The 12,736-nt window shown below is 40.2% G+C and overlaps 1 protein-coding gene across 2 annotated transcripts in view; it reads right to left on the bottom strand.

The window, feature by feature from the left end:
- The window catches only part of MAGI3 (membrane associated guanylate kinase, WW and PDZ domain containing 3), a 74,733-nt gene that overhangs the window by 17,401 nt on the left and 44,596 nt on the right, over positions 1-12,736 (bottom strand). For both annotated transcript variants that reach the window (XM_075174237.1, XM_075174239.1), the window contains exons 6-14: positions 12,644-12,723; positions 10,465-10,522; positions 9,384-9,478; positions 8,562-8,744; positions 6,487-7,095; positions 5,379-5,410; positions 3,080-3,233; positions 2,394-2,485; positions 17-209 (exon numbers count right to left, since the gene is read on the bottom strand). In XM_075174237.1, the coding sequence (XP_075030338.1) occupies positions 17-209; positions 2,394-2,485; positions 3,080-3,233; positions 5,379-5,410; positions 6,487-7,095; positions 8,562-8,744; positions 9,384-9,478; positions 10,465-10,522; positions 12,644-12,723 (1,496 nt within the window). The remainder of the gene's footprint in view (positions 1-16; positions 210-2,393; positions 2,486-3,079; positions 3,234-5,378; positions 5,411-6,486; positions 7,096-8,561; positions 8,745-9,383; positions 9,479-10,464; positions 10,523-12,643; positions 12,724-12,736) is intronic.

Here is a 12,736-nt window from a genome sequence, read left to right as displayed (position 1 = left end):
ACAGACAGACACATACCACCAAAGAAGATCTTCCTCCGGACTGTGAGCAGCACCTGACCGTTCCGTGCAGCACTGGTCATTAAGTCCAAAACTTGTTTGTGTGACTTCCCTTTAACAGGGACTCCATCAATACACATCAGCTCATCTGCAGCTCGAAGCCTGCCGTCTTTTTCTGCTGCTCCCAACGGGATTATGGCTCCAATATAAATCTGTCAGCAGAGCAGAGTCAGGGGGTTTGAATGGCAGAACATGAACTCATCACAACACGTAATGGTTGGAATCCAGGTGAACCCAGACAGATGAGGGCTTTTGGGAAGATATTTTTAAAGATTATCTGACTGTTCAATTCTAGCAGAAACACAGCCAGTGAGTGTACTTTGCATGAGCTGACTCAGTGGATACAATTTGGGGGCTCAAAGCATTCAGTAAATACGCAAATACGCAAAGTTTGGGGGGAATTTTAGTTCTCATTTCCATGAATTTTGGAAGATCACTACCTCCTAAGCATATTTGTCAGTTTGTTAAAAAGCCCAACTTTTGACAAAAGTATACACTGTCTACTTACTACGTATGTATGATTTCTCAGACATTATTGAAATGAAAGCCTCTGTCATTTATTCCACTTACTTCATTTTTTTTACCAAGACTAGGCCAGACTGACTGGGGAAGAAGTAAAAGCTTTCAAAAGAAATCAAATTACTGCTGAAAAGTAGACAGTTCCGTGCTTGAAGGTTTTTCAGTGCACAGCTTTTGGTGATTAGATAATGCATTCAAACAGCTGCACTCCCCTTATCAATTTTTTCTACCCCCACCTCATAAAGTGCTGCTAAATATAATACAGATAAGAACACCACACACTATTTCATATGCTAGAATTGCATTCAGGTTAAATGAAAGATTAAGAATAATTATGGCCAGTAGTTGTTGGCCAGTTAAGCAATGGGGGGTAGATCATCTGCACACAGCATTCATGACATTAGCTTGACACTTACCAACAGCTATGGCTGTTATGGAAACAAAACACCATAAATGCTATAACGTGCAACAGAAGTAAGATTGTTTTGTTTTGCTTTTCCTTTTCTTTAAATGCATGTTAGGGAAAAAAAAGGGCTAGCACTGGATCACAGCTGTGAATGGAAAAAAATGTATTCCTTAACTGTGATCAAAAAGCAATCTATGAGTATCTACTCCAAAAGCTTCTCCTCTTAACTTGGCAGCTGAAGGAACAGCCCCTGACATACAGTACAAGTCTTAGCACTTCTTCCCAGAGAAAAATTTTCACCTTTTTGGAAATAGAGGGGAGTCTCCTAAAGCCTGCCGGTAGAGGAACGGACTACCCAGGGGTTTCCACACTGGCATCTGCCCCTCTGCCTCCAACTCTGCCATTCCTTGGCAATCACCTCTCAAGCGGAGAGTCATCCAAGTCCAACTGCAACAGCTCTGCAGGCTGAGGCCAGGAAACACGACTACATTGATGACTTAAAATGATAACTGAACTCTAGTCACTGACCAGGTTAAAGCAAACCAGGCTCTAACTGGTATTCTTCCTCCCGTGCAAACATCAGGGCTACATTTTGATGCCAGTTACAATGCAAAACATCACCAACATCCATTTGCAGAGGGAAGCCACTTCTAATAGGTTCTGCTTCAAGGCTTTCATGAAAATCCTGAAGTATCACATTTTGTATTTTCTGAGATGAGAGGGAAAAACACAAGGCAAATAAAAGCCTGAAAGAGTGCACTGGAAAGGGTGTGCTTGTCTCTTTGAGACGAATCCACCAGAAACCACACTGACTGACAGAAAAAGACGTATTTTTGAAAATTTGGCAGGAGAGGTGGGGGAAAAGGGGTGCGACACAATCCCAAATCCTGCCTCGTTTCACTGGGTGCATTCAAAAGAATGGCCTGACGGAGTTTTTGCAGGGTAAGCAGCAGCTTCCTTTCACTCATCTCCTCCCCAGGGATGTGCTGACGTGCACGGCACATGGAGCGTTACCAGGGCGTGTTTTGTGCCAAGACCACCATTGGGATCAGGTGGAAATGGGCAAAGGCTGAGCACCAGTGCTGCCCTTTTGAGCACTGCCGAGACACAGCAACAACTACAGAAACACCATCAGTATTATCAGCCTGACAGAGAAAACTGCCGCCAAAGGCAGACTCTAGATAGCAGAAAGGGCACGGGAGCCTTGCAGATGAAAGTCAGCCACGAAAAGGAAAAAGAGAAAGGTAATCTCAACTAATTCTTGATCTTTAAAAGGCAGTTACTGAATTGATCGATTTTGCCATCACTGAACTGCTTAGAATGAGAGGGAAATGAGGATGACAGAGTAGGAGTCATTCTAACAGTAATACTGTAAGATAACACGTATGCAACCGTAAATTGTTTCACTTACAGGCTGATCTGGTCCATCCCCTCCAAGCACCCGGAAACCAAAGCCTGACTCTTGTTTTCGCAGGAAAACATCCAAATCTCTTGTGTTTGGAGCTAAGACAAAGCAATATTTCAAAACATGTAAGGAGCTATCTTTGATTATTGAAAGATCATGCTTTTGTGGTGCATTCTGACTCTTCTTATCGACAGAACACAGTAACCAGAAATACAGTAAATAATTCAAACACTGAAATCTTCAGTGTCGTTCTCTTTCCATACTGGAAAAATAAATTTTCAAGAAAAGGCTGAAAAAGGAAAGGATAGATTGATGAATGCCAAAGGAGAAACCACTCCTGCATTTGTATGGTGGGCCAGGATAAAATCCTGTCTGTCACACAACTTAGAGCTACCTTCTATAAACTCTGAAATGGTCAGGTCTACTTCAGTTTACTTCAGAACTAGATCACCCTTAAGACCATTTCTATGACTAACTGTTTTATCGTAAATATGGTTGAAGCATATTATACATTTTTTTACAAAGCAGTTCCAGTTTTCTAATTTCTGTATGAATTACACATTTCTTGAAATGTTTTTTGTACAAGAGGTTAATAAACTCAATACGAAAATCACAGTAGTTTTACCACACATATGACAAAGAAAAAACTCCTTCATAATTGAATATTTCCAAGTTGAAGTTGATACACTCACGTTTGTCCTCATATATAGTCTTAGACTTCAGATAGACTTCCGAAGGGTCTAGCTTAGGAGAGCCTGGTCGTACAGCAGTGGGTGGAAACGGCATCGGCTGCGGGATGGGATCGCCGACAGCTTCCAAACTACCTGAACTGTCCTGCTTGTCCTTCTGAAACAGACCCCACCCCACAAAATCCATAATAAATCAAAAGCATAACTGAATTTGTGTCTGTGTGCACGCAAAGACAATAAACATCATGCAGAGGCGAAATACAGGGCAAAACAAGGGAATAGGGGAATAATATTACAACTCAACGTAGCTTTTCCAATGTATGTGTCTGACTGGACTACTGAAGTCTTCCTCACAGGCCACAGGTTTCTACTGAAGACTGGGCTTAGAAAGGGGGTTTGAAGTGACTGATGCTCAGAGATGAGTAAAGCTAGCCAGCTCCCGGTGGTTACCGACACCCGGGATGAAGCAGGGCGTACAGGACCGGTCATGTTCGGAAAGGAGACTGATTCCTCGGCAGGGGCCTGCCGGGCTCTGGACCGTGGTCCACTGCTGCGGGCACGAGCTGCTCCGCGGGCACTGCCTCCTGCCCACTGCCAAACCACGACCAAACAAGAGCACCTGAGGTGTGCCCAACATCAGGTTGTTTGCTGCAGGTATCCCAACAGCATTATAAATACTGAACAGGAGGAATACACTTGGGTAGTGTGAGGCATTAATAATTCAGTATTTGCATTTTTCTTTTATGATCTGATAGCTCCTATTAGTATTTCATGAAGAAAGGACACCAAGCATCCTTGAGGTCTCCCACCCTAACTTCCAATTGATTATGCACTAAAGTAGCTCTAAATACTTATTCTGGGCTGAAACCCAACCTGGAAAACTGGAACATGGTAGCCTGCGTGTGCCTGTGCATGTTAAACAAAAGCACAAGCAGAATAGACTTGGATATGCCCTTTTACAAAGAGTGGAAGAAACCTCCCCCAAGCAATTTAGCAGTTTGACACTTCTTGCATGTTTATAAACACAAGAACTTGCCCTTTTTAACTGAATTATTTTGCCATGCCGCTTAATGCCACTGAACATGAAGTGCTCCATGGGAAGTTGCTACTGCACACTAGAGTGCTAGAATGCCAGACCCTGAGTCCATAGTATTTTTAGCACGCCTGCACAGCGTGCATTGACACGGGAGCCACGCTGACAAGGCTTGCGTCCTCAAACTGCAGAGATTTATGCACGGATTTATTTAGTGCGGGCAGCTGTACGATTGCAAGGAACTGAATCTGCAAGTCTTATTGAGTGCAGTCTGTTTCAAGTGCACTGAACTTGTGTGCTCACATTATCCTACTAGCGGGATATGACTTCAATACTCAAACAGCAGGACAAAGATAGAAAAAGAAGCTACATCTGCATCCTGGTGATGGGGTTTTCCTAAAATGAAATAATTTGTTCTGTACCAGAAACATTTTTAAAGAAACAGCTCTGTTCACCAACTAGCCTAATTCATAAAAGAAGTGCTCGTGACAAAAATATGCATTACTATCAGCACTATGCAATCAGAGGGAATTTTATTAAGCCCAAGGATTCTTTACTGAGCTAATATATATTGAAGATACCCCAACAGATTGAACTTCCAAGAATCATGAATATCAAACTAGAAATGTACCATTACACAGAGACTTCCTGAAAATATGGATTCAAAGATAAGCAAGCATTTTAAGAAGGGAGTACTAACCAGACCATTAATTCTGTGCGAGGATTGAGAAATACTGAAGTATCATAAACTTCCTTTAGAAATCCTGCTTCACTTTAATACAGGTAATTAGCAATGAAAAAAAAAAGATACTGTATTCTGTTTCCCTTTTAATGGGTATTCTGACAGCAGTTACTTAACGAATTTGTGCCAGCTAAGTAGACGTGGTTTTGCTAAATCATGCTGCAGATTATCACAGGGACTAAAACCCAAAGGAGATGAGATTACAAAAGCAGGTCGAAGTGTGCACAGAGACAACAATTTCAAGTATAGTGCAAAAGAAGGAAATAATGATAGAACTTAAGTGGCAATGTCATATTTAAAATCATGACAAATCAACAATACTACACCCATCGTCATGCAAGATCTTTGCTGCATTCTCAATTCTTCAGTAATAACAGGGGAGACATCCATCACCTCCATTAAACAACTCAAATAACTCAAAGGAATCTTTTCTGTTAAGTAGACCATATTTATGAGTCTATTTTGCAACCAAAACCCCCCGAATATTCTCCATCAGAAACAAATTTAAATACATCACTAATACTCACCCCTTTGGCAGTTTTAGTAGGTGAGGGTGGACCTGAAGAAAATGGAATGTAGAAAGCAATTTCAATACCAGGTCAATAAAAGTTTAAACAGCATTAAGGCAATATAATCAGCTCCTCCTGGGTTGAAAATAATAACTGCTTATTCACTCTTCTTTTAACTGGCAATGTGAATGTTCAGTTGACCAAAACCATCACTTCAGAGAAGTCCCAAATTAGAATTGCCAACTGTACAACAATGAGAAACATCTATTTCTCTTTTTGCTAGACACTGGTCAGCCAAATCACACATTGGACATCTGTTCATTGGACACAGAGACTTTGTGAATTCGTCTAGAGGAATTTCACTTGCTACCAAAGAAATCTAATTATTTCCTTAGCCGATTAAGGAATAGTAGCATTTATACAGAAAAAGACCTGGAGATTTTTGCAAATGTCAATGACTGTTTGAAGTGACACTCTCAGGGCTACAATAAAAGCTTAGAGGAATAAAAGCTTAAAGGGACACTAAGCAGCCACGTGTTACTCCATAATTCATTCAGCTCCTTCTGGCAAACGCACACTATCTACTAGTCAGCTTTTGGGGAGAAGACACATTCTGGTCTGTGACTGACAGTCAATGAAGAGGTATAAATACGCAAATGTGAAAATGAGAATTTTTCTGGTATTTCCAGTGATCAGTTCCACCTCACTGCTGATGTTTCTTCCTGTCTCCTGTAATCACCTGTCCATACAGCCACAGTTACTGCCATACATCCGGAGAGCCTCAGAAAACTCTATCCGTCATACACTTTGTATTATGCTAGAGACCGCATTTTTGCTTTAGCACTCCCCAGACACTTGGAAGAGACAGTGCATAAACATATCACAATACAATTTTTGGAAAAAAACCAAACCAAACCAAAACCAAAAACAAAACCAAAAAAACCCTTGCAACATGCTCTCACCCCAAATACTCAGGGGTATAAATTAAACTTGGAACATAACGGTTCAGAGACATAATAAGCCGCTACTTAACTGTCAAGACTGGATACAATTTAGGTATCACACTAAAAAGGGACTTTTAAAAAGCATATAACCATATATGACAACCATAAATTTACATATGTACCTCCTCTTAAGATAAGCAATGGCACCTCTGCTCCTACTGGAAACTGCTTCAGTACCTCCACCACCTGAAGATGTGTCAAGCTCTGTACGTTCTGATGGCAAATCTCCTTGATTACGTCCCCTTTCTGAAGGCCTTGGCACCACTGGCTGTCTAAAATCATTTTCACCTTCTGTCCTGTAGGACTGTCTGCAATGGCAAACCCAAAGCCTTTAGGACCTTTGACTAGAGGAATGGTGACCAGCTCTGGCTGAGAGCCTCCTGAAGATGCAAGAGAGATCCTCTGCTCAGTTGTATCCATGGAAGGGCCATTCAGACGACCATTGACCAACATAGGGCCCATTTTTCCATTCTGGTCCAACACAACTGTTCCTGCTATTAAATCTTGGCTGGTCACACAAACATCTCCTTTGGTCACAGGCGGTCCGTTGATAATAGGTGTAGCTGTCACTATATCTACCACAGGGTCTTCATTGTCGTCAGGAAGAGGATAACCACGACACAAAGTCATGTTCACATACTGATTGACAGGAACGAGCTGAAACATCTGGACAACATCTGCATGGGTATGGCCAAGGACACAACTTCCATTTATGTCTACAATGACATCACCTGTTAGGAAAGAAAGTTCAACAGCATCAAAACCAGAAACAAAACCACCCACACCTGTCCTGCGTTCTGAGGCTCAGAACAAAAGCCTAACTGGAGGAAATCACTATGCAGTCTTCAAAAGTAATAACGAGTGGTGGCTGGGCTATTACCTTTTGGCTATCTGTTGCCAAAAGGCATAATTGATTTCCTCTTTGCATTTATTCTACTTCATCTCAGAACACAGTGTGCTAAATATATAAAGTTTAATCTGCAGCAGATTTAAGAAATGATACTGTACAGCCACAGGAGATGAAGCAGTGCACGCACACTACTGCAAGCAGATGTCTTCTATTTTAATTCATATTGTACAGCATCCTCAACTCAACCCAGAATAAATCGGATTTTTTGGGGGGGTCCTATGTTTATTTTAGGATTGGCTGAAGTTAAGCTAGGATTGCGCCCACACACGTTCTGTACTCTTACACTGTTGCCACACGTGGCTAAGCATGTATTTTCAAAATGAAGTGGAAATAGGCTTCAGATCCTGAAACCTTGTTTCAAAATTTGCATCATTTTGCATGTGCGATACAGTATTCCTAGTAAGCAAACTGTCTTATCACTTAAATGCCTGGGCATCAGTAAAACAGTAGCTTCCCTATTACATGAACTACAACAGGAACACATATACATCTTTTCATTCAAACATGTGTGTGCACCACAACACAATGCTGCAGGATCGTCTTCATTTTTACATAGGAGGAAAATGAACCACATACAAACAAGTTCAAACAGTGAGTCAGCAACAAAACAGGAAACTGTTTCATTTCATAAGTAAATAGTATTAAATCATCGAAAGCACAAACTCTTCTTACTCTTCTTCTCCAAAGAGTAAGAGAGTTTATGTGATATGTAAAGAAGCATTTTGCCTTTTCTAGTATGTAAACCATATGTTACAGTAAGCTTACAGGTAACCTAATTAAACATATAATAGCAATGAAAAAGTGTGCAATTCTTCATGGATTGCAGGTGTTCTCATCCCTCTTGTTTCCTCACTTGCCCGGTTCAAATAGCTTTGCTTGCTCATTCCTGCTGCAGGTGTTTTGCAATTTTAATATTTGGTGTTATGTTTTTTGGCAGCAACAAGGCAAAACACAGACCAGGATTCAAACACACTATTTTTACTTTACGTATAGAGAGGGAACAAAAAAACATTCTGTAAACAACCATGAAGCCAAAAGTCTTGGCTAAAGCAGAACTACTGAAATCTTCAGAAGTATCCTCGAAGTAGATTTGTATCTAGAACATTGCTGCTTTTCCTTTTGAGCCACTGCTCTGCACAGATCTTTCACAAATCTGAAAACTATTTCATTTAGTAAGGTGTTCACATTCAGAGTCAGTGGATGGAGTATCCAACCTCCTTGTGCCGCAGAAGCTGCATTCTCAAGAAGCACCACAGGAAATGGAGGTTTAGAGAAATAATACTTTACCTGGTGCAATTCTCCCATCTTGTGCAGCGGGTCCGTCTTTTAACACATTCTTCACCTGGAGAAACTCATCAGGTCTGTCCCCTCCGATGATTGTAAAGCCAAATCCCATTGTGCTTTTTTTCAGCGATGTCCGTATAAGTGCTCCTGTAAGCTGGGATGGATCTCTAGTGAAGACAGACTTCTCTGGTCCGTTTGAATTATGGAACAAAGAGACACGGAGGTAGGAAACCAGGGTTAGTTATTTGAAACCAACAAGTTTTTTGTTTGTTTTTTAAGGTGTCATAAAGGTTAATGATTTGTTTGGTTAACATTGGTTAACCTCTGCAGCACTGTTATGGAGTAAAGCAAACAAGATACTGTTACGCTCATTTCACAGCTGAGTTAAGTGAATGGGAAAATTAAGAGTTTTTTCAAGACGGTAGTACAGATTACAGGAGAGCTGGAACTAAAGCTTCCATCTATAATTCCCAGTTTTGCACTCTAACTTGAATACCAAGCTTAAAGTAGATCAAAAGCCTAAAAATTCAAGGTGTGTTTTACCTGCATCTCCCAGCTGGCAGTTCTAACCCTCCATATATTCAAAAGCTGCTTATGACAACCAGCTTCAGAATGATCAAAATTATTTTAAAGCAGTCTTAAGGTCTCAGTTCAATTTTAACAAAAAAAAATCATTCAAAAACCCCTACAGATTTGGGAGGGCAACACCACAATGGCCAGCAAAAAGACAAGGCTAATGACTTGGTGAATTCCAAAATTGGTTACTTATGATGCATACTTGCAGATAAACATATTAGTGACAAAGAACACAATATTCAGTGATACCTGATTTTGAAGGGCCAACATCAGTCTGTCCTAGCTGTTTTTTTCTTTTGGCTTCCAGTACTGGGTTTTCAAACTGAGTTTTCTGGTTAATATGACTGTAGACATACAAAAGGTAGATCAGGATATTAGCAGAAAGCATTCTCCCTATTTCACAGAAAAGACAACCGCAAAAGATACATCTACAAATACTGTTTTTTATTATCTCAGATTAATGCTCTGGAGGAATGAACGATAAACTATCATAATCAACACTGAAAGCATTTTTGTTCTTTCAACAAATTGATTTACTCTAAGAGCCAATACAATTTTACTTCCTGTAATTATTATGTGGAGTATAGCTTCATTCCACTCTGCACATTTTCAAAAGGTTGTAATAGGTTAGAACTGAGAAAATCTGCTTTTTCTCTTGACATGATGTGTTGCTTCTATCTACCTATAATGTTTACAAACTCAGACATCACCGTTTTACTAGTAGATGCTAGAGTAGTAGAGCAGAGCGGAAAAAAAAACAGTAAGTTTGAGCAGAATTTAAGTACCTGTGTTGGCTTTGAAAAGTCAAAAAATGGTAGCTTGTTCTCTGAAGCTAACATTTTCAACTCTACTAATTTTCTTCTCCATGGTTAAAGAGAGATTTCATTTACTCTGACCTGAAGGAGATTCGTAAGAGCTTTTGCAGCAATTTAGTAGTCATTTATTTGGCTCGTTTGAGACAGCAATGAGATAAAAGTTACTCTTGCTCTTTTACAGTTTTCAGGTGCCACTCTTAAATCAAGTGATCCTATCTCTGTTAAAGCTAAGAAAAATTACATCAGCTTATTCCCATTAATAAATTACTTTGGTTGCTACTTGCTTTCCCAACACGAAAGAAAAACACTCCAGTAAGTCAGTAAGGTCACACCATGGATCTTCCCACATGCCAGTGCTTCAGAAGTGTGCACCATGTGTTCATTGCCTCCAGAACTGTTTCTACTGGATATGTTTAATACTTACATTGCGTTACAACCTATACATACTGCATATCAAGAGCTTCATTATTTTCTGCTCAATTTACAACTATGCCAAATTAATAATTAGCACTTACTCAACATAATATGTTCCATATTGAGGGTCTTCTATTTTTTCCCACCCATAAGGAAGTTCTGCAATCAAAAAGAACAAAATTCTCCATTACAGAGGAAAACTACCAGCAAATACCAGAGTTCTCACGAAGGAATGAGAGGACAGATTACAGACTCATGAAAAATAAGAGGAAAATACAGGTCCTTTTTTCTTCCCTTCATTTGTTTGAGGCTGGTCCTTCTGATGAAAGGATATCAGCCTGTTCCAGGGAATCTGAAGCCCTGTAACTCTCACTCTTTGTTCCACTAGATGAGGAGACTTGTATTCAACAAAATCACACCACTTTAAACATATAATAAACTTAAAAACAAGATACAAACTAACCTATTTAGAGAGGAAGAACCTATAAAGGGGAAGAAAAATACATTATTTAAAATTAATCTAATTATAAATTATGAATGTGATTTGATAGTTGTTGACTTTTTAAACTATACAATATGAATATGGTCGCATTGCTTCTGCCCCCAAATACACCACAAAAGAGAGCTATAAAAGCCTCGCAGTATCATATCCCAAGCTTGTAAAACCACGCATCTCCACTCCTCTTGAACTTTCTGTTTAAGACGACCTGGCAGAAGTAATGCCACCTTTATTTATCCTCTCAATAATATCAGGATATTTCACTGTATTCTGACAACGTTTCAGTTTTCAGTCAACCCAAGAAACCTTAGGTCAGAACTATACCAGCCATATGTGATGAGTAAGAAGAGAGCCCCCACCGCAGTAGGCTATTTCGCCCTGACATATAGTGAGACACCCCAAAACTAGCTAGCCCGTGTTTAGGTCTGGCCGCATCAAATTCAGCGCAGACTGCCTGGCCTGCCAAGAAGACGAAATGCAGTTCTGTGCTGCTGCAGCCTGACTGCTCTTGCAGCCACAGCAAGCTAGCTGACAGTGGTTTGGGCTTAGACTGCCTTGGACATCCCCACGATAGGGCTCTAAAATAAAAAATTACCTGTTTGATATAGGTACTGAAAGTTACATGTGAAAAGCTCCTTTTTACGGCAAATTCAGAATCCGGTAAGATGGTGCCCAGCAGCAGATCATTACTGACCGAAGGTGATAAGCAGTTAACACAGAGGTCCAATCATTCTAGCTTTACTGTTTTAGTTATTTTGACCATGGAAATTTAAATATTAGAATAATGGATACAGTCAGGTAGCTAGACATTTGAATGATAAAACTGCTATGTAATCTTGTTTAAGGCTGCCCTAAGTTTGATGGTAACAGGAATTTTCCTAGCATATGACAGCATGTTACCAATTATTAATACCAGCATCACTCCACAGGGTTTGACAAAAGACCCAGTGGGTCTATTCATTTAAATGTTTTTCATTTGGATATCCTGCATCTCTCTGTTTAAAGTGCTCTTTTTATCCTGTGGTGAGCTGTACATATGTTTAATAAGCAGCAGTATGTGTCCATTGCTCCAGCTGGCTTCATTACGAATTCATGATTGTTAGGCTGTGCAATTTAGGAAGACGACAGCATATTCTGAGTCTGCCTCAGCTTTTGTAACATGTCAGGCATTTGCCGAAGACAGAGCTATTTGGTACTCTTTTCTAGCTGACTAAATTGCATGACTATGTAGGAGATGGTTGCAGGAACTGTCTGTAGGCCAATCATGAATGTGACCTGTAACTCTTGAAGCAACAGCGTGAAGAGTTGAAGGGAGTCAGATTGTTCCCTCTACTTATGCATTCAAGTATTATATCATGTCACATGCAATAGGTATCATTAGCAATAGGTATTATGCTGTAACTTCTTCATTAATCCTATATTCTAACACTTATAGACCTTTTGCTCCTGCCATATTCCACCCGCACAATAATTTCCAGTGAGATCGTCACTAATATATGCAGCTTTCTCCCTAGCAATGATAGTTACTGGAACAAAATATCTCATTCTCATCTCAGGAATGCAGATAAACCCATGACTCAGTCAGGGAAAATACACTACGGACGTCCTAGTCTTATGTAAACTCCTATTGCCACCAAACTAGGGACACTCAGCACTGCACTGCCTGCTCCAGTCATGTATCAGGAAGAAGCTTCTATTACAGCACTAATGGATCATATCCAGCAGTGATAAACTCAGACATTTATCAGTCACAGGTGATAAATGAATTCTGAACATCTCACCTCCATCTTCACAATCTTCAGGAGCTTTGGCTTTCTTACAGAGCCGTGGATCAAGCCACGTGGTTGTCTTGGTGTTATGACTGTGGAGCAGAA

This window comes from Calonectris borealis, chromosome 26, assembly GCF_964195595.1.
Source record: "Calonectris borealis chromosome 26, bCalBor7.hap1.2, whole genome shotgun sequence".
NCBI classification, from domain to species: Eukaryota; Metazoa; Chordata; class Aves; order Procellariiformes; family Procellariidae; genus Calonectris; species Calonectris borealis.
The sequence above is the reverse complement of the archived record's forward strand: the minus strand, read 5'-3'. Positions and strand labels throughout refer to the sequence as shown.